Below are 23,227 nucleotides of genomic sequence, written 5' to 3'. Positions count from 1 at the left end.
CACAGGCTCAGTCTAAGGTAAAACAGGTGGCAGACTTCAGTTCATTAATAGGGATAATGGGAAAATTCAGTCAATCTACAAAGGAAATTGCTTACAGGACTCTTGTGTGGCCGATCTTAGAATATTATTCAAATGTGTGGTACCAGTGCCAAATAGAACTATCAGAGGATATTGAACATAGATAAAAAAGATTAGCAGGAATGAAAACAGGATTGTTTGACTCATGGAAGAGGGTCACATAAATGTACCATTTGCCATGCACTTCAGTGGTTTTAAGAGACACAGCTGTAGATGTAGAACTGAAAGTCACTTGTTATAGTCCTCCATAAAAATGTAAGCTCTGCAGATTTTGCATTAGGGTAAAAGCTGACTTTGCTTTTGGAAATGCCAAAACGTTGAGTTGCTTTTCCTGTTGTCACTCACTAATGTGTTATGGTATCATGTTCTGGGCAACTTTTTGTTGAGGAAGAATGTGTTTGCTGTACATAGATATGTAATAAGGATAGCATGTGGTGTACACTCTAGAATCTCTTGTAAATCTTTCTTTAAACAGCTGTGCACATTGACAATGGCATTGAGTACTTTTACTTCCTTATAAAGTTTGTGTTCAACAACCACAGTTTGAAAACATAAGTAACATTTGTAACTACAGTACTAGAAGGAAAAATGAATCACATGAGTCCTCATTCAACCTTAATGTTAGGACTGAGGTATTCAGACCTAAAAATCTTCGACCACTTATCCAGTTCTGTGAAGAATTTGAAAGATAATATATTCATTTCAGAAACATACTGAAATTGTGTTTGCTTGACAACTCCCCCAACTCCGTGAAGAATTTCTGAATGTGGGATGCTGTAGAGTGTGTGTGTGTGTGTGTGTGGGGGGGGGGGGGGGGGGGGGAGGAGAGAAGGGGGGGGGGAGAGGGAGAGAGAGAGAGAGAGAGAGAGAGAGAGAGAGAGAGAATTCATATTTCATTCAAGAAGTTCTGTTACCATGTAGGTTTTATATATTGGATATATTTGACTAACAATTTGTGCAGATTGAAATAATATATATTGTCTAGAAGTTTCTTCTGCTTCTTATTGTTGCAGTATTCGGCAGACAACTTGGGAACGTTTGCGAGTCCTAGCTGGTGGAGCACTAAGTTTTTCCATGGAGAAATTGTTGCAAGGCAGCCAGATAGCACCAGTGTTGACAGCTGCTCATTTGCATGCGCTAGATCGCCGCTTGCTTGCAGTATTTGCAGCAGTTGAGATGTGTTTCAACCATGTTGGAGAAGCAGCTGTTCTATGGAATAGCCCTAATGGATGAAGTATCTCTCAATAGCTTCATGCACAGTGTCTGTATGTAGTGTTTATGTTCATCTTGCCTGTGTTTGTCGTATAAGCACCACAGAAGAGTTCAGAAATTTGCATCATATGTCTGAAAGCATATAGCTGAAGTTATGGTACCAAAGGAAAGTTTTCTTGTGTTGTTAACACGATAATGATATATTCTGTGTAAGTGATAGATGTAACACTACAGTGATGACACTCCTTCCTCCTTTCTCTTTCTGAGGGAGGAAGTAAGCTATAAGCCAGCCAGTTTGGGTGGGCAGAGATTTTAACAAGAGTCCTTGAGTACATGCAAGAGTCTCATTGAATAGCTATGTACAGTGCTTTTCAAAAAGCTCTGTTTTGTGCCATAAGTTTTTTAACTGATCTGAATAAATAAAGATAATGAAATTCACAGCTGCTATATCGAGTACTGTACAGAAACAAAGCTTACATTTTGCATCATATTATAAAATTTTTCATGCTATCACCATGTTTCAGAACTAAGCAGATAGGTAAATTTGTCACTTTTGACAAAAAAAAAAAAAAATTAAAAAGTGCATAATCCATATAAAATCTTTTGTAGATGCCATTGCAGTGTGGCTCTTATTTCATGTATCCACAAATAACACTTCTGTAAATAAGTGAATTGTTGACATTACAATAGTATGCTCATTGTAATATTGGCATTTATTGATTAGAGTGTATAACTACATATTATGGAAATTAGACCACGTTTGGAATTTACTATTCTTGTGGATATGTAAGGAGAGAAATTTTAAATGTAAATAAAATATGCTGTTTGAAGTGTTTAATTCTGTCCTTTCCTGCTTATGATACCACTTCCTTGTGTTTGTTCAAATCTACATGCACACTATCTGATATAAATCATCTGGATGGGTTGTGTCCACCCTTCACTTTTATGACAGCTTGAACTATGCTGGGGACACTTTCAGTGAAGTGACTGAATGTCTGTGGAGTAATGTTTGCTTATTTCTCCTCAAGAACTGAAACCAGAGAAGGTAGTCTGGTGTCTGGAATGGAGTCAACATTCTAACTCATCCCAAATGTGTTCCGTTGGGTTTAAGTTTGGATTCTGATTCTGGGCAGGCCAGTTCATTTGAGGAATGTTATTTTCCACAAACCATTGCCGTGCAGATGATACCGTATTGCTGAGTACATTGTCATGCTGATGCATATAATCATGATCTCCATACTGTTCCTCTAGTGAACATAGTACACAATGCTGTAAATAGAACACAATTTATCCTTCCGAATGTAGCATTTTCTTAAATGCAATAAACGAACCACACCCCAACCACAAAAAACACCTCTGTACAATAAGTACATTTTCTCCATACTCCATTACTGTCATTCCACATGATGCTAGGTAACATTCTCCAGGAATTCATCACACCCAAATCCTTCCATTGGATTGCCATGTGGATAGAATGATTCATCTGTCCTAAACACTTGTTTCCAGTTATTTTCAACCACCCTCCACAATGCCTGATGGTCCCTGTTTGTCAGTTTCTGAGGTGTGCCTGGTCTTGATTTAATTGTGGTCATCCCTTCGCTTTTACATTTCACAGTCAAATCACTGACAGTTGACTTTGGGAGATTTAGAAAGGTGGAAATGTCCCTGATGGGTTTGTTACTCAGGTGACATCCAATGGTTAGTACATATTCAAAGTTACTGAGCTCAACTAATTGATCCATTCTGCTGTTACTACTTCTCTATTGATAACACAGTATTTGCCACCTTCTTTTATACTGGCACGTCCACTTTTCGAGACATCTAATGATCAATTAAACATCATGTAGTGGTTTGTGGATACTTTTGATCAGATAATGTACACAACTGTTTACTAGAGATTTAGGTAAACTAGTTAGGCATTAATAAATAATTTGTGCAACATGAAAATTCATGAGCTGTCAATAAACTACATCAGAGACCTGAAGCAATTTTAACTTTAACTGACTGCTGACACTTCTCTATACATGAAAATTTGTATTAATTTGAAGAGACAATATTATGTTGATTTTATGTTATGAAACAACACACTGCCCTAACTGTGAGTGAAAAATGTTGATGGTACTAGTAGTGTGGAAAGGTTCCTGATATACAAAAGTATGCATTTTAAGATCATTTTTCAGAGGGAAGCAGGAAAAAAATAAAAATGAACTGTGTATTGAAATTTCTAAGCGATATGCCTTCAAGTGTGTTAGCTGCCCTGTAATGTTATGAGTGCATATTTCAATTTTTTTCTCCCCCTCTTTGAGTTCTAAAATTCTTCTTCAGATCTGTGGTTTTTTGTGACAGAGAACAGAAGACTTTTACAACTTTTCGGGAGGAGTTTGAAAGATACACACTCAAGAGTCGACCTTCAAATTACTCTCATTTGCAGGTCTTCTGGTCTTATCCAGAGTTCTTTCAACAAATCAAATTCCTTTGTTTATCTTCCCTTCTTTCATGTTTCGGTTTCTTATTCTGATTGGCACTTCCTGGAAAAGGCTACCACTGAGTTTTGGTATAATGGTAAGTTTAGATATAAAAGAAAAAAAAATTGCATTGTGTGATAACATGTGTCCTTGTACCCTTAAGAGCTGCTTTACTGCAAATGGTTCTTTCTATTTAAATGTAGGCTTTCATATCATACAATGTGCAACTGGAATGAAACCTAATGTGTCTGCTTCACTCAAAAGAATGCCTTACGTCATTTAAACCCTCACGATCATCAGTCCTACCTTTCCAGAAATGACAAATAACCAGTAGTTGTTAATGAGGTGTTCATAATATCACACTTTTTTCTTGCCCTCGGCAGACATTACAATGAACAGTGTTTTGCACCTTTTCTCCTGTTTTCTTATTAATTAAGACTAAGGTTTTTTTCCAGGTGGTTTAGCATAAAACTTTATGGACTCATTAGATAAGTTAAGGGCCACAGGGAAGAATGATCATAGTCCTGTACAAAACAGTTTTTAGTATTAGCTTTTTTAAGTTTCATGTCGCATAAAAAAATTAAAAGTAGGTATAAAAATAAATTTATTAAGCTTTGTACATTGTAATATATCATTTATTACATATTCAGAAATAAAAATAACATTTAACAGATGGAACACGAACACTTAACTTCAAAACAAAAAGACATCACAACATAGATCGTTTTTACCAGTTATGGAGCATAATCAATTGGTTGGTTGTCTGCATGCTCACTGTCATCTTCTACTTCATTGTCCAAACCAAGGGCAGGAATCTGTGAATCATAGAATGCTTGAAAATTTTAAATGTTGTTGGTCCATCAATTGTGTGGATTTAAGGCACAGTGTTCCATTCTAATGTTCTCTCAGTACATTTGGGTCACTTTGCTTGGAAGACGTTCTGGTTTTTGTGCCTTGATTACCAACAAAAACAGCTGTCATATAGCTTCCAAAGTAGTTTGCCTTTTGAAGCATTAATCTTGCCTCCTTTTGGTCAACCTTTAAAATTCTAATTGGTCATATCTACTATCTAGGAACAGCTCTGATGTTAGCATTGTAATGTATTCCAAAGAATACTGTAACATATTGAAGCAAGTAATCCAGAAATCTAAGCAGATTTATTAAGCAACAAAATAAAAACTATATAGGACATATTGAAGACAGAGACAGGTGGGGTCAGAAAGAAAGAGGAACAGATAGCTCTAAAAATAAATACGATGTTGATAACAAGTGCATGTAGTGTTGCAAACCTCTTAAACAAGTACTTTGTTTCTGTTACTGACAGCTTCGGGTTATCAGGTTCAGTAAACAGAGCATTGGAATATCTGAGATCAGTATCCACAAATAACTGCAGTAAAATGGAAATGCCACCCAGTTCTCCCAAAGAAGTAGAGTTTGGTTTCTGTAAGGGTTCCATTATAGAGAAGGCTATTTACACATACAGTGAAAACGTACTTAATTCATTAGATAACAAATTAGAGGCTACTGGCCTTTTCTGTGACCTCTGAAAAGCATTTGACAATGTGAACCACAGCATTCTCTTATGTAAATTAGAATATGGTGTCACTGGCAGTGCTGCAAAATGGTTCGAGTCTTACCTAACTAATGGGGCACAAATGGTGTCATTGCAAAATACCTGTTGAATAAACAACCAGTCTTCACATGACTGGGAATTAATTACATGTGATGTTCCTCAAGGTTCCATTTTGGGTCCATTGCTTTTTCTTGTTTACATTAATGACCTCTCGTCTATTACATTCCCAGATTCTAAATTTGTTTTGTTTGCAGGTGATGAAAACATTGCAGTAAACAGCAAGTCAAGTTCAGATTTAGAAATTGCTGCTAATCAAATTTTCACTGTCAGTAATAAATGGTTTAAAGCTAGTTGACTGTCATTAAACTTTGAAATGACTCTAAGCAATTATCTGCCAGCAAAGGTACTATTTGATAGGTTTCTCAAAGCATTTTTGGGACACTTTAATGACTGCATCTCAATAAGGAAATGCAAAGTAACTTACAGAGTCCTAAAAGCAAAAGTTCCAAATAGACAAAATACATGGTATACAAAACAGCTGTCTACTATGAAAAATCAAGTTATGTTGTTGTACAATATTTATAAAAATCTGAAAACCAACCATGCTAAATTAGCCTATGTTAGATCTAGGAATGTGTACAAAAAAGCAATTGTGGAAGCCAGACAAGCACACAATCTCAGAAGTGTTGAGAAATCCACCAATAAGTGCAAAGCAGCATGGACACTAATAAATAGTGTCGCCAAAGATAAAAGAAGTGACAAAATTAGTATCTCTCCCCAGGAATTTAATGACTTTTTTTTATTAAATCAGTTGAGGAAGTAGGAAGTGCTATAATTAAACCTGAAATCAGCTCAGCACAGTTACTGTCAAAAAATATTGCTAGGTCGTCAACAAACACAAGTACCTTCAATTTTTCTGAGGTCTCACCTGGTTTTGTGTTAAGAATAGTGAAACAGTTAAAATCATCAGACAGTGTAGACATATATGACCTGTCTTGTAACATGCTGAAGAAAGTAGTAGACTGTATAGTGTACCCCCTAACATATTGTATAAACAAGTGTATACTGGAGGGTTTTTTCCCTGATGAGCTTAAACTGTCTAGGGTTGTTCCAGTACATAAAAAAGGAGATAAAAATTCTGTCTCAAGTTACAGGCCAATATCCATAGTTCCAGTTTTTTCAAAAGTTCTAGAATGCGTAATTTACCAACAATTATCTGTTTACTTTGATAACATAGGATTAATAATTGGATCACAGTATGGCTTTAGGAAAAACCTGTCAACCATTGATGCCATAGACAATGTTGTTAAATACATCAATCAAGTATTTGAAGATAAATGCTTTGCTCAAGTGACTTTTTGTGACCTGAGCAAAGCCTTTGACTGTGTAGAACATACACTACTACTCGAAAAAATGGACTTCTATGGTGTTAAAGGTAACAGCCTTAAGCTATTAAGATCATATTTACAAAACCGTAAGCAAGCCGTCTGTGTTGGGAAAGAAATATCCAGTATAGAACAAGTTAAGGTAGGTGTTCTGCAGGGATCCGTGCTGGGCCCTTTCCTTTTCCTAATAATGATAAATGACCTGCCACCATTTATTAAATCCAGAACAGTACTCTATGCTGATGATACATCGTTTCTGAACCACATTAATGATCTTAATAGCCTTAAAACATGTGTTACAGAGACAATTGAGCAAGCTTCACTCTGGTTTAAAGCAAATGGGTTCTTGCTTAATGAAAGCAAAACCCAGCAGATGGTATTTAGTTTAAAAGACAAGTTTCCATCAGATGATCCTAGTTGTGTTAAATTTTTGGGGGTATATTTGGATGATAAACTTTCTTGGAATCCACATATTAAGTATATTAGTGGTAAATTGACTAGGGTAATCTATTTGTTAAGGCGATTAATGCACTGTGTACCTAAAAATTATGTTAGAGTATCTTACTACTCATTTTTCCAAAGCATCATATCCTATGGTATTATTTTATGGGGAAACTCCACTTGTGTGCATGATATACTATTGCTGCAAAAGAAAGCTATTAGGATAATTACAGGCTCACCATAAAAGGCTCATTGTAAACCTTTGTTTACTCAACAAAAAATCATGACAGTAATAAACCTATATATTTATTATGTTTTAATCTACACAAAAAAGAACTTGCCTAAAGTTAAACGCAGGGCAAATATACATTGTTACAGCACTAGGACAAACAGCTCTATCTATATGCCCTACCACAGACTGTCAAAATCAGTTAATAGTTATGAACTTATGGGCCACAAATTATTTAACAAACTTCCACAAGCTATACAAAATTTACCAGAGCAACAATACAAACAAACACTTTATGACTGGTTAGTTGTAAACCCACTCTACAATATAAAGGATTTCATGACCTGTGATATTAAACTGTAACGTTCTTAACAATCCTGTTCTTTTATAGCATGTACTGTACTGTATTGCATTATGTGTATGACTTTGTCTATTGCTGTAATGGCTTAAAGACAATAAAATTATTATTATTATTATTATTATTATTGCAGTGTGGAACCCGTATGAGATTTCCTTCTGGCACGTGTATAACATGTGAAGATGTGCAGATGGAAGAGGTTGACAGTGTTAAATTTCTGGGATTACAACTCAATAATAAATTCTGTTGCGAAGGGAATACCACAGAATTGCTGCAGCACCTAAACAATTTTGTATTTGCAATGTGAATGATGTCAGATGAAGGAGATATAAATATAAAAAAACTTTCATACTTCGCATACTTTCATTCTATTCTGTCATGTGGGATTATATTCTGGTGTAACTCGTCAAACTGAGCAAAAAATTTTAGGGTGAAAAAGTGTGTAAAGAGACTCATTTCTGGTGTAAATTCAAGAACATTGTGCAGAAATTTCTGACTTTATAGATCTTATAATTAAATTTTTCCCTGAGATATTTAAGTCTCTTTTTATTATCACCGATAATGAATCAAAATTTGTGCTGTGGCCAGGACTTGAACCCAGGTCTTCTTGCTTGCTAGGCAGAAATGCTAACCATTACACCGCCACAATATGATGGTCAACATTGCTCTGCACAATCTACCTAAGCTGAGTGCCCTCCCATTACGTCCAATGCTGGGGTGCTTGCCATTATCGGAGAGCCCTGGCAGTAGTGACAATTTGTAAGGGAAAAATGAATTGAAGTTTGTGATGGGGAGGGAACTCAGCTTAGGTAGTTCATGCAGCAATGCTGACCATCATACTGCAGTGGTGTAATGGTTAGCATTTCTGCGTAGCAAGCAAGAAGACCTGGGTTCGAGTCCTGGCCGCAGCACAAATTTTGATTCGTTTTGTCTGTTTCAATCATAATTTCTGACTTGTTCTGCACCCATGAGAAGCTTCTCATTTTTGTGTCTATGGAACAAAAACTGAATCTAGTCTACTCATATAGGTGTGAGGCACTTTTTAACATAAAGCCCAGATAAAAAGTCTGTCCAAGTTTCAAATTTGATGTCTGTGGCTCAGTTGGTGACAGTGAAAGGTGATGATTTGATTCTGCTATTTCTGATGAAATCACTCAAGTAATCTGATGCCCCAGTAAGGTCATACATTGACAAGACTCATATCCTCGTCTCCTTCCATTAAAAAATGGGCTATTATAGGTAAAACTGCTTTTAAAGTTTGCAAATTGTATCAGTGTGTGAACTGTGCAGTGTAAAAAATGCATAACTGTGAAATTCTTGTTCTGGCCTGCGCATAATTCTCAGAAAAGGGTTGTGTGTTTTACTTCTGGGCTGAGGATATTCTCAAAGAACTGTTTGAGCATAAAGCAAATGTCATCTGCTTCCTTCTGGGTGACACTTTCATCATACGTTTAAAATACTGAGGTGGAAACTGACAATACATGTATATTAAAAGATATGAAATTCACTTGACAATGATAGTTTATTTCAGATGATGTTATATTACAGGTAGGCACACTTTTTGAAAATCAACAGTAACTACCTCAATTTATTCATGTTTTCTGGATTATTTTTGGCAGTTTCTTTTGATGGAATAAAACTTTGTGCCTCTTGCCAAATGTTCGTTTCCCCCCCCCCCCCCCCCCCCCTTTTCTGTTGTAAGTAGGTCCTGTGCTAATGATGCTTCAGTTTGTGTGTCAGTAGACCTAGTAATTCTTTTTTTAACACTGATATCTCTGATTTCAATGACAACAATGGCATTATCTTTTCAACCGTCTCTAATGACCTTATTGTCGACGGGACGTTAAACACTAATCTCCTCCTCCTCCTCCTCTATCTTTTCAAGAGTATCAAAAATAAATATTGAAGTTTCCATCAAAAATTTCATGGAAAGTTGTTAAACCAACAATACGCTCTTTGGCAGAGACATTTTACATTCAGTGCAGTTTGGCTTTATCTAGCCCTTCAGGTAGGTGCACCCTTGACGAATCGTTTAAAGTATAATGAGATTTCCTTATCCTCAGGGATTTAATGAAGGAATAAATTTTGGATTTAGTTTCCTCAGATAGTTGATTTGGCCTTTTTCCATGTTTACCTTGACTATCTGAGATTTATGGATTCAGTCAGATGTATTGCTACCATCAACATGTGCACATACATGATAACAATAAGAAGAGAGATGATTCTTTGCCTGTGTATTATCATTTCTGTTGTGCCGCCACTGGACTGTTACAATGGTGATCAATTCACTCAGATACTGATTCTTGTTGTAATCACCCAGTTTATTATGATTAGATGTAATATGTTGTGGTTCCTCAGAAATTATAACTTTAAAACGCTTGGAGCAAAAGTGCCTGTGATTCTTACGTATCTCGTTAGTTGACGTTCACAATTTTTTCATATCACTGTGTACACAGTTCCTTCCTTCACTGTCTGTTTCACTAAAAATCGTTTGACATAACTCGTCTATACTATTTAAACTGGTTAGTCTATGTTATTGTACACAGAATGTCAACAAGCCAGAAAACAAAACAAGTACTGCTGAAGTTATCAGATATGGGTGGAGGGGAACAAATGGACCTTGATCTCCTTTGCCTGCTGGTGCGTGAACTCTGATCATTCTTCTCATTCAGCCCCAGTCATTTGCTTGAGATAACTAAGGGACTATGATCTTTCATGCCTGAATGATATCATAGTTACATACTGTCTGTAATAAGCTACCAGTTCCCATGTTAATCTCAGTGAACTTTCATCATTTGTCCTCGTGGTCCGTCAAGTATTTTCTGTGGATTGATATTTTCTCACTTTTGGATGGAAATGTTACAAATGTAATCAGCAAAAAATTAAAAACAGTTTGTACTTAAGAAAATAGTGACACATAAAAGTACTCTTCCAGTGACAAATACATAAAAAAAAAACCTGCGTAAATGACTGAAAGATACGGGGAAAATGGAAACTTTACAAATAATATATTTTTTCTTTGATACTGTGTAGATTTGTAATTGTTAATGCTGTCCGGTTCTTATTTCTATTTGTCAACTTCCTCTCAGTCATCAGTTGATCATATTTACAGTGTATTTGTACAGAGGTTTCACTATTAATGTGTCAGTTGTCTTTGTGCAGTTTTTGATAAGTTGCAGTCAGATCAACCTATTGTTACCTGTTCCATGTCCTGTACGGAATATATTTATGATACTGTTCATGGCTCATTGGCGTCCTAACTATTTTGATCACCATCATCATACATACAGGGATAAGGCATTTGCCTATTCCATCTTCAATACAGTGATTTATTACATATAACAAAACTGAGATAGTGCTTTATTCATCTCAAAGTTCTACCCTGCAGCCCGTCTAAACAATCTGTATGCTGTCTCAGATTCAGATCTCTTACATTACACCTATAACACTATGTGGCCCAATTCCCAAATAGTCCTGTTTTTTGTAACTGCTATTAAGTAGCATCAGTGTTCTTATGTATGATGAGTTTCAATTACCCACTGAACAATCTTACCTTTCTCAAGCCATTTTTAGTAGTGTCTTGGTAATACTATGGAATTTCATCATCTGATGTTCTGCTTTAACTTTTCTGGTTTCACAGTATCACTAAAGATATTTTCCATTGTGGACATAACTTTTTATTGTGCCTCATCTTAACAATTCATTGAGTAATAGGATGTGATTGTCACTTGAAAGTGGGTTGTTGAACTCTTTGTTCAGTTTTGTTAATCTGGTGGCTCAATAGTGTGCTAGTAAGCTATGACTTAGTCCATGCATTCTACTAGTTAAAATGTGGAAATATTATTTTCTGTATGTAATATTCCTTATTTACATTAACCCTGAATTCGTGTCAGTGTGCTAATGTGGAGCAGTGCATGTATAAGCTGGCCAGCTGTTTCATGGACTTTGGTCTACTGCTGCACAGTGCCATACCCTGTCTAATGCATGTAACTACATTCTAAGCATACATTTGTCTGGAGGTAATAAGGTATGGAATTGTGTGTTTTGTTTGCTAGAGTTACTCTCATAACCCCCTGCCCCCAGAGAAAGTTTGATCATAACTTACTAATAATGTTAATGATGTCCAGCACCTTTATATTAATTGTAGTGCAAACGCTTCAGCAGCCCTTCAAAAGGCATCCTGGATTTTTAAACTGGGAGTGACAACTAAAATCTTCCAGCAGTGCAGATACACAATATATTTTCCACACCTGTTGTATAAACTGATGTGTAAGTACTCATGATGCGCATTTTAAAATCTATAGTTTCTACTGACATTTTTATTGTGTTATGTATTAGCTTCAGTGTGCTAGTAGTGAATCCAGGTTCCTCTGAATTATGGCCAATTTTAAAATTATGAACAATTAAAGCTGGATGAACCATATTGACATTTTCACCTATATTCTTATGACATATTAATTGTCAGGTGATTCTTCATCCTCATACATGGACTAGTCACATTCCAAAACTGTAAAGAGGCTTCAGATTATTTTTTTGTAAAAGAATATCACATTTTTAATTTTTAACCAGTGACATTAAAACAAAGTGTCCTAACTATGTTTGCTGTTAAAATACAATATCTGTCATCTTTGGTACCATAAAGGCATCATTTACCATTCAATCATTTGACTGATGGAACTGGATACCAATTCTATTTAGTTTCCTATCAGCATCTACCTCCCCCCATGAACCATGGACCTTGTCGTTGGTGGGGAGGCTTGCGTGCCTCAGCGATACAGAGGGCCGTACCGTAGGTGCAACCACAACGGAGGGATATCTGTTGAGAGGCCAGACAAACATGTGGTTCCTGAAGAGGGGCAGCAGCCTTTTCAGTAGTTGCAGGGGCAACAGTCTGGATGATTGACTGATCTGGCCTTGTAACATTAACCAAAACGGCCTTGCTGTGCTGGTACTGCGAACGGCTGAAAGCAAGGGGAAACTACAGCCGTAATTTTTCCCGAGGACATGCAGCTTTACTGTATGATTAAATGATGATGGCGTCCTCTTGGGTAAAATATTCCGGAGGTAAAATAGTCACCCATTCGGATCTCCGGGCGGGGACTACTCAAGAGGACGTCGTTATCAGGAGAAAGAAAACTGGCGTCCTACGGATCGGAGTGTGGAATGTCAGATCCCTTAATCGGGCAGGTAGGTTAGAAATTTTAAAAAGGGAAACGGATAGGTTAAAGTTAGATATAGTGGGAATTAGTGAAGTTCGGTGGCAGGAGGAACAAGACTTTTGGTCAGGTGATTACAGGGTTATAAATACAAAATCAAATAGGGGAAATGCAGGAGTAGGTTTAATAATGAATAAAAAAATAGGAGTGTGGGTTAGCTACTACAAACAGCATAGTGAACGCCTTATTGTGGCCCAGATAGACACAAAGCCCATGCCTACTACAGTAGTACAAGTTTATATGCCAACTAGCTCTGCAGATGATGAAGAAATTGATGAAATGTATGACGAGATAAAAGAAATTATTCAGGTAGTGAAGGGAGACGAAAATTTAATAGTCATGGGTGACTGGAATTCGTCAGTAGGAAAAGGGAGAGAAGGAAACATAGTAGGTGGATATGGATTGGGGGGAAGAAATGAAAGAGGAAGCCGCCTTGTAGAATTTTGCACAGAGCATAACTTAATCATAGCTAACACTTGGTTCAAGAATCATGAAAGAAGGTTGTATACCTGGAAGAATCCTGGAGATACTAAAAGGTATCAGATAGATTACATAATGGTAAGACAGAGATTTAGGAACCAGGTTTTAAATTGTAAGACATTTCCAGGGGCAGATGTGGATTCTGACCACAATCTATTGGTTATGAACTGCAGATTGAAACTGAAGAAACTGAAAAAAGGCGGGAATTTAAGGAGATGGGACCTGGATAAACTGAAAGAACCAGAGGTTGTAGAGAGTTTCAGGGAGAGCATAAGGGAACAACTGACAGGAATGGGGGAAAGAAATACAGTAGAAGAAGAATGGGTAGCTCTGAGGGATGAAGTAGTGAAGGCAGCAGAGGATCAAGTAGGTAAAAAGACGAGGGCTAATAGAAATCCTTGGGTAACAGAAGAAATATTGAATTTAATTGATGAAAAGAGAAAATATAAAAATGCAGTAAATGAAGCAGGCAAAAAGGAATACAAACGTCTCAAAAATGAGATCGACAGGAAGTGCAAAATGGCTAAGCAGGAATGGCTAGAGGACAAATGTAAGGATGTAGAGGCTTGTCTCACTAGGGGTAAGATAGATACTGCCTACAGGAAAATTAAAGAGACCTTTGGAGAGAAGAGAACCACTTGTATGAATATCAAGAGCTCAGATGGCAACCCAGTTCTAAGCAAAGAAGGGAAGGCAGAAAGGTGGAAGGACTATATAGAGGGTTTGTACAAGGGCGATGTACTTGAGGACAATATTATGGAAATGGAAGAGGATGTAGATGAAGATGAAATGGGGGATAAGATACTGCGTGAAGAGTTTGACAGAGCACTGAAAGACCTGAGTCGAAACAAGGCCCCGGGAGTAGACAACACTCCATTAGAACTACTGATGGCCTTGGGAGAGCCAGTCATGACAAAACTCTACCATCTGGTGATCAAGATGTATGAGACAGGCGAAATACCCACAGACTTCAAGAAGAATATAATAATTCCAATCCCAAAGAAAGCAGGTGTTGACAGATGTGAAAATTACCAAACTATCAGTTTAATAAGTCACAGCTGCAAAATACTAACGCGAATTCTTTACAGACGAATGGAAAAACTGGTAGAAGAGGACCTTGGGGAAGATCAGTTTGGATTCCGTAGAAATGTTGGAACACGTGAGGCAATACTAACCTTACGACTTATCTTAGAAGAAAGATTAAGAAAAGGCAAACCTACGTTTCTAGCATTTGTAGACGTAGAGAAAGCTTTCGACAACGTTAACTTGAATCAAAGGACTTGGAAGAGCAGTTGAACGGAATGGACAGTATCTTGAAAGGAGGATATAAGATGAACATCAACAAAAGCAAAACGAGGATAATGGAATGTAGTCGAGTTAAATCGGGTGATGCTGAGGGGATTAGATTAGGAAATGAGACGCTTAAAGTAGTAAAGGAGTTTTGCTATTTAGGGAGTAAAATAACTGATGATGGTCGAAGTAGAGAGGATATAAAATGTAGACTGGCAATGGCAAGGAAATCGTTTCTGAAGAAGAGAAATTTGTTAACATCGAGTATAGATTTAAGTGTCGGGAAGTCGTTTCTGAAAGTATTTGTATGGAGTGTAGCCATGTATGGAAGTGAAACATGGACGATAACCAGTTTGGACAAGAAGAGAATAGAAGCTTTCGAAATGTGGTGCTACAGAAGAATGCTGAAGATAAGGTGGGTAGATCACGTAACTAATGAGGAGGTATTGAATAGGATTGGGGAGAAGAGAAGTTTGTGGCACAACTTGACTAGAAGAAGGGATCAGTTGGTAGGACATGTTTTGAGGCATCAAGGGATCACAAATTTAGCATTGGAGGGCAGCGTGGAGGGTAAAAATTGTAGAGGGAGACCAAGAGATGAATACACTAAGCAGATTCAGAAGGATGTAGGTTGCAGTAGGTACTGGGAGATGAAGAAGCTTGCACAGGATAGAGTAGCATGGAGAGCTGCATCAAACCAGTCTCAGGACTGAAGACCACAACAACAACAACATCAGCATCTAGATCATATCCTCACTGTTTCTCTCTCTGTAAATAGATGCTTTTCTACATTTATGCTACATCATCATGCCACTTTTCTCTTGCAAGATATGACAAATTTCAGGTAGGGAGGGTTTTAATGGAAACGGTCCCTGGGAGAATGCAGTTGTAGTGGGAATGGTGTGACGGGTGCTGTTGTTGTTCAAGTCAAACTGCAGCTAAGTCCTAATTAATGGCATGCAGTGTGTATCAAGTCATGCTGAACACCCTACACATGTTGATAAAAGATTGTACATCACTTGGAAATATCCAGCCATGCTTAAAACAAAGAGAAAACTACATAAACACTATGCTTGTCATGTTTGGTGCTGACGGATTTGATGGTGGCTGTGTATCTCTCATAGATGAGACCTACTTGCAGTTGTATGGGTTTTGTGAATAGAAAAAACGTGAATTTGAGAAAACACTCCTGTAAGTCAAGTGTGACTAAAGAATTCTTCCAGTATTGACCATTTGAGTTGCTGTATTGTATAAAGGCAACATTGGCTCCATTCTTGTGTGAGGAACAATCATTAACCATTTATGATCTGGTGGGACTTGAGAGATCTGCTTCATAAAAAAAGAACATATAGTAATGTGTCATTTTAGGCCTTTGTGTTTTTGCACAGCAGATTATGCTGAGAAAGTTGAAAGATGAGGAGAAACTGGAGCCACTCCTGTAGGTTTTCCTATTTAACACTGATATACCACTTGAGGCAAGTAGTCATTCTGAAACAGAATAGGTTCTTGAAGAATTTGAACTCAACAATTATAAACCAAACAAAAGAAAAAGGACATCATACCACCCACCAGTCAAGAAGAGAATACTTCCATTTATTCTCCAGAAAATCAACCCAATTTGAAGGTGGCAGTAATTTCTAAACTGATCTGATAGATAAAGAATCAGAAAGCAACTTGTATGAACACAAGAAGAGAAAAATAACACAAAACTTGCTGATAGTCGAGCTGATGATACACACTTCCCCTCCACTTAACATGAGGGCTCTAACAAATACATGAATCATATCCTGAAAGTTTTTCATAAATTTTGAAGACAAAACTGTGTAACTAACATTTTTTAAATTTGCATTGGAAAATAGAGAGATCAAGCAACACTTTACACTGAAGGATTGTGTAATGGATGCATTTTTGACTATTCTATCACACAATGTGACCGAAAATGGTGTTTTTAAGAGCAATCTACAATGATCAGCCAGTACATTATAACCACCTACATAATAGCCAGTATGTCCACCTTTGTCACAGATAACAGCAATTACACATCATGGCATGGAAGCAGTGATGCCTTAGTAGGCAGCAGGAGAGAGTTGGCACCACATCTACGTGCACGCCCCCCCCCCCCCCCCCCCACACACACACACATACACCACCTAATTCACATAAATTCTGGGAATGGGGACGATGAGCCCCCTGACTCAGATGATAAAATAGCTGAACAGTTCAAAGAAAACTTGAATCTCATTACAAATAAGTACCCACTCATACAGTTATAATTGGTGGAGACTTCAATCTACCCTCAATTTCTTGGTGAAAATACATGTTCAAAGCCTGTGGAAGACAGAAAACATCTTCTGAAATTGTACTGAATGCTTTCTCTGAGAACTACTTTTAACAATTAGTTCATGAGCCCACACAAACTGTAAATGATTGCGAAAACACACTTGACCTCTTAGCCACAAGCAATCCTGGTCTAATAGAGAGTGTCATGATGGATACAGGGATTAGTGAACACAAGGTCATTGTAGCGAGGCTTAAAACCATATCAACCAAAACCACTAAAAATAAACACAAAATATATCTATTTAAAACAGCAGATAAAAATTCGCTTGATGCCTTCCTAAGAGAGAGTCTCCATTCCTTCCAAGCTAATTATGTAAGTGCAGATCAGATATGGCTCAAATTCAAAGATACAGTATTGACAGCAGTAGATAGATTCATACCGCATAAATTAATAATAGACGGGACTGATCCACCATGGTACACAAAACACGTCAGAACACTGTTGCAGAAGCAACGAAAAAAGCATGCCAAATTCAGAAGAACGCAAAATCCCCAAGACTGTCTAAATTTCACGGAAGCTAGTGCAGATGTCAATGTGACATGATTTTAATAGTTTCCACAATGAAATATTGTCTTAAATATGGTAGAAAACCCAGAGAGATTCTGGTCGTATGTTAAGTACACCAGTAGCAAAAAACAGTCAATACCATCACTGTGAGGTAGCGATGGAAATGTTACGGATGATGGTGTCTCTAAAGCGGAGTTACTAAATACAGTTTTCCATAATTCCTTCACAAAAGAAGACAAAATAAATATTTCAGAATTCAAAACCAGAACAGCTGTTAGCATGAGTGACATAAAAGTAGATATCGTAGGTGTTGCGAAACAACTCAAACCACTTGAGAAAGGCAAGTCTTCCAGTCCAGATGGTATACCAGTCAAGTTCCTTTCACAGTATGCAGACACAATAGCACCTTTCTTAGCAATCATATACAGCTGCTCACTTGACGAAAGGTCTGTTCCTAAAGACTGGAAAGTGGCACAGTCACACCAATGTTCAAGAAAGGAAATAGGAGTAACCCATTGAATTACAGACCCATATCACTTACCTCAATTTGCAGTAGGATTTTGGAGCATATACTGTACTCAGACACTATGAATCACCTTGAAGAAAATGACTTATGAATACATAACTAACACAGATTCAGAAAATATCATTCTTGTGCAACACAGCTAGCTCTTTACTCCCATGAAGTAATAAGCGCTGTTGACAAGGGATCTCAGATCGATTCCATATGCCTAGATTTCCACAAAGCTTTAGATACCATTCCTCACAAGCGACTATTAATCAAATTGTGGGCATATGGAGTACCGTCTCATTTGCGTGACTGGATTTGTGATTTCCTCTCAGGGAGCTCACAGTTCGTAGTGATTGACGGTAAATCATCGAGTAGAACAGAAGTGATATCTGGCATTCTGCAAGGTAGTGTCATAGGCCCTCTGCTGTTCCTGATTTACATAAATGATCTAGGTGATAATCTGAGCAGCCCCCTTAGATTGTTTGCAGATGACGCTGTAATTTACCGTCTAGTAAAACCATCAGACGGTCAATACCAATAACAAAATGATCAAGAGATAATTTCGGTATGGTGCGAAAAGTGGCAATTGGCACTAAACAAAGAAAAGTACGAGGTCATCCACATGGATACTAAAAGAAAAGAAAATTTTGGGTATATGATAAATCACACAAATCTAAGGGCTGTCAATTCGATTAAATACCTAGGAATTACAATTACGAGCAACTTAAATTGGAAAGACCACATAGATAATATTGTGGGGAAGATGAAACAAAGTCCGCACTTTGTTGGCAAAACACATAGAAGATGCAACAAACCCACTAAAGAGACAGCCTACATTACACTTGTCTGTCCTCTGCTGGAATATTGCTGCATGGTATGGGATCCTTACCAGGTAAGATTGACAGAGGACATCGAAAAAACGCAAAGAAGGGCAGCTCATTTCGTGTTATCGTGCAATAGGGGTGAGGGTGTCACTGATATGATATGCGAGTTGGGATGGCAGTCACTGAAACAAAGGCGGTTTTCTTAGTGACAAAATCTGTTTGAATCACCAACTTTCTCTTCTGAATGCGAAAATATTTTGTTGACACCCACCTACGTAGGGAGAAATGATCATCATAATAAAATAAGACAAATCAGAGCTCGAACGGAAAGATTTAGGTGTTCCTTGTTCCCACGCACCATTTGAGAGTGGAATGATAGAGAAGTAGTATGAAAATGGTTTGATGAACCCTCTTCCAGGCAAGTGTGAATTGCAGAGTAACCATGTAGATGTAGATGCTGCTTTCAATCACACTCCAGATGTGTTTGACTAAGTTCAGATCTGCCAAGTTGTGGGGGCCAGCACTTCAGTTACAACTCACCATTGTTTTCCTCAAACCACTCCATCACACTTCTGGCCTTGTGATGTGGTGTATTATCTTGTTGAAAAATGCCACTTCCATCAGGAAACATGATTGTCATGAAAGGGTGTATGTGATATGGAACCAGTATACAATACTTCTTGGCCCTCATAATGCCTTGCACAAGCTCCACTAGACCCATGGATACCCATTTGAATTTTCCCCAGAGCATAATGGAGCTGGCACCAGCTTGTCTCCATCCTGTAATACTGGTGTCAACATGTTGTTCTCTTGGAACATGATGGATTTACACCCTTCCATTGACATGATGAAGAAGGTATTGGAATTCGTCACACAATGCAATGCAATGCACTGCCTCTGCGCCAACATCCATTGCTGATGGTCATGTGTCCATTTCAGTCACAGTTGCCAGTGTTGTGGTGTTAACACTGGCACATGCATGGGTCGTCGTTTGCGGAGGCCCATTGTTAAGAGTGTTCAGCGCACTGTGTGTTCACTTGTACTCTGCCCACCATTAAAGTTTGATGTTAGTTGTGCCACAGTTTGCCGCCTGTCCTGTTTTACCAGTCTGCCCAGTCTATGATGTCCAGCATCTGTAATTAGGGGTAGCTGCCCAATCCCACAATGTCTGGACATGGTTTCATCGTGGTTTTGCCATGTGTAGAAGACACTCACCACAGCACTTCTCAAACACCTGACAAATCGTGCAGTTTCCAAAATGCTCATACCAAGCCTCCAGGCCATCACAATCTGCCCTTGCCCCTGCCGTCGTTGGATAAGCAGCTGCAGCAGCAAGTCGTATACTCCTAGCTCACTCATTTGTTACATAGTTTAATTCTTAATTTCTTTGCGTGTTTTTGGTACTTGCATTGTTTAATTCATAAATTTCGGGCGTATTATAGTATTTGAGAGTTGTAGCATCGCGTTTTAGTATCTGAATAGTGTAAATTCGCATAGTCGTTTGTCTTCTGTTTTTGTTTTGAACGGCCAGTGTCAGTTGGTCACAGTCAGTGTGCTCCCTGCCGTCGTTGGATAAGCAGCTGCAGCAGCAAGTCGTATACTCCTAGCTCACTCATTTGTTACATAGTTTAATTCTTAATTTCTTTCCATGTTTTTGGTACTTGCATTGTTTAATTCATAAATTTCAGGCGTATTATAGTATTTGAGAGTTGTAGCATCGCGTTTTAGTACCTGAATAGTGTAAAATCGTGTAGCCTCCTTCCGCCGCCGAGCAGTGTGTCAGCAGTGTGCAAGTAGCAGCATTACTGCATTTACTAGGCAATCTTGTATTTTAATAACCGTTTAAATTTTGTGTCGATTTGTTTGCGCTCTCTGTAGATTAGTTCAGACGTTCTTTGCACAACAGTTTTTAGCATGGATAGGGACTGCAACTGCTGTGTTCGGATGCAGGCTGAGTTGGCATCCCTTCGCTCCCAGCTTCAGGCAGTGTTGGCTTCGGTCACACAGCTTGAGGCTGTTGCCAATGGGCATCACTGTGGGGTTCCGGATGGGGGTTTGTCAGGGACGGCCAGCTCGTACCACGCATCCCCCGATCGGACTACGACTGTGGTTGCCCGGGATACTGCCCGCATTGAGGCTGATCCCTCACCTGTGGTAGAGTGGGAGGTCGTCTCAAGGTGTGGCAGGGGGCGAAAGACATTCTGGGGGGCTGAACGGAAGGCCTCTCCAGTTTGTCCGACGAACCAGTTTCAGGCTCTGTCTCAGGCTGATACTGATCTTCGGCCTGACATGGCTGCTTGTCCTGTTCCAGAGGTTGCCCCTCAGTCTGCAAGATCCGGGCGGTAGCAGAGGGTGGGCTTACTGGTAGTTGGGAGCTCCAATGTCAGGCGCGTAATGGGGCTCCTTAGGGATATGGCACCAAGAGAGGGGAAGATGTGGAAAGGGTCCTTCCGGATGCCATGAAGGGTACAGGGTGCACCCATCTGCAGGTGGTCGCTCATGTCGGCACCAATGATGTGTGTCGCTATGGATCCGAGGAAATCCTCTCTGGCTTCCGGCGGCTATCTGATTTGGTGAAGACTGCCAGTCTCGCTAGCGGGATGAAAGAAGAGCTCACCATCTGCAGCATCGTCGACAGGACTGACTGCGGACCTTTGGTACAGAGCCGAGTGGAGGGTCTGAATCAGAGGCTGAGACGGTTCTGCAACTGTGTGGGCCACAGATTCCTCGACTTGCGCCATAGGGTGGTGGGGTTGCGGGTTCCACTGGATAGGTCAGGAGTCCACTACACGCAACAAGCAGCTACACGGGTAGCAGGGATTGTGTGGTGTGGGCTGGGCGGTTTTTTAGGTTAGATGGCCTTGGGCAAGTACAGAAAGGGCAACAGCCTCAACGGGTGCAGGGCAGAGTCAGGACATCCGGGGACCAAGCAGCAATTGGTATTGTAATTGTAAACTGTTGAAGTTGCGTTGGTAAAGTACCGGAACTTCAAGCGCTGATAGAAAGCACCGAAGCCGAAATCGTTATAGGTACAGAAAGCTGGTTGAAGCCAGAGATAAATTCTGCTGAAATTTTTACAAAGGCACAGACGGTGTTTAGAAAGGATAGATTGCATGCAACCGGTGGTGGAGTGTTCGTCGCTGTTAGTAGTAGTTTATCCTGTAGTGAAGTAGAAGTGGATAGTTCCTGTGAATTATTATGGGTGGAGGTTACACTCAACAACTGAGCTAGGTTAATAATTGGCTCCTTTTACCGACCTCCCGACTCAGCAGCATTAGTGGCAGAACAACTGAGAGAAAATTTGGAATACATTTCACATAAATTTTCTCAGCATGTTATAGTCTTAGGTGGAGATTTCAATTTACCAGATATAGAATGGGACACTCAGATGTTTAGGACGGGTGGTAGGGACAGAGCATCGAGTGACATTATACTGAGTGCACTATCCGAAAATTACCTCGAGCAATTAAACAGAGAACCGACTCATGGAGATAACATCTTGGACCTACTGATAACAAACAGACCCGAACTTTTCGACTCTGTATGTACAGAACAGGGAATCAGTGATCATAAGGCCGTTGCAGCATCCCTGAATATGGAAGTTAGTAGGAATATAAAAAAAGGGAGGAAGGTTTATCTGTTTAGCAAGAGTAATAGAAGGCAGATTTCAGACTACCTAACAGATGAAAACGAAAATTTCTGTTCCGACACTGACAATGTTGTGTGTTTATGGAAAAAGTTCAAGGCAATCGTAAAATGCGTTTTAGACAGGTACGTGCCTAGTAAAACTGTGAGGGACGGGAAAAACCCACCGTGGTACAACAACAAAGTTAGGAAACTATTGCGAAAGCAAAGAGAGCTTCACTCTAAGTTTAAACGCAGCCAAAACCTCTCAGACAAACAGAAGCTAAACGATGTCAAAGTTAGCGTAAGGAGGGCTATGCGTGAAGTGTTCAGTGAATTCGAAAGTAAAATTCTATGTACCGACTTGACAGAAACAGCATATCCAGACACTTCGGGATGATGTGGCATTGAAACAGAGGATGACACGCGTAAAGCTGAAATACTAAACACCTTTTTCCAAAGCTGTTTCACAGAGGAAGACCGCACTGCAGTTCCTTCTCTAAATCCTCGCACAAACGAAAAAATGGCTGACATTGAAATAAGTGTCCAAAGAATAAAAAAGCAACTGGAATCACTCAACAGAGGAAAGTCCACTGGACCTGACGGGATACCAATTCAATTCTGCACAGAGTACATGAAAGAACTTGCCCCCCTTCTAACAGCCGTTTACCGCAAGTCTCTAGAGGAACGGAA

The 23,227-nt window shown here is 38.9% G+C and overlaps 1 protein-coding gene across 2 annotated transcripts in view; it reads left to right on the top strand.

The window, feature by feature from the left end:
- The window catches only part of LOC124555729 (glycosaminoglycan xylosylkinase), a 110,295-nt gene extending 108,967 nt beyond the window's left edge, over positions 1 to 1,328 (top strand). For both annotated transcript variants that reach the window (XM_047129751.1, XM_047129750.1), the window contains one exon: positions 1,092 to 1,328. In XM_047129751.1, the coding sequence (XP_046985707.1) occupies positions 1,092 to 1,311 (220 nt within the window). In that variant the 3' untranslated portion in view covers positions 1,312 to 1,328. The remainder of the gene's footprint in view (positions 1 to 1,091) is intronic.
- Positions 1,329 to 23,227: the final 21,899 nt, after the last annotated feature.

This window comes from Schistocerca americana, chromosome X, assembly GCF_021461395.2.
Source record: "Schistocerca americana isolate TAMUIC-IGC-003095 chromosome X, iqSchAmer2.1, whole genome shotgun sequence".
NCBI lineage: Eukaryota > Metazoa > Arthropoda > Insecta > Orthoptera > Acrididae > Schistocerca > Schistocerca americana.
This window is presented reverse-complemented; position numbering and strand designations above follow the sequence as displayed.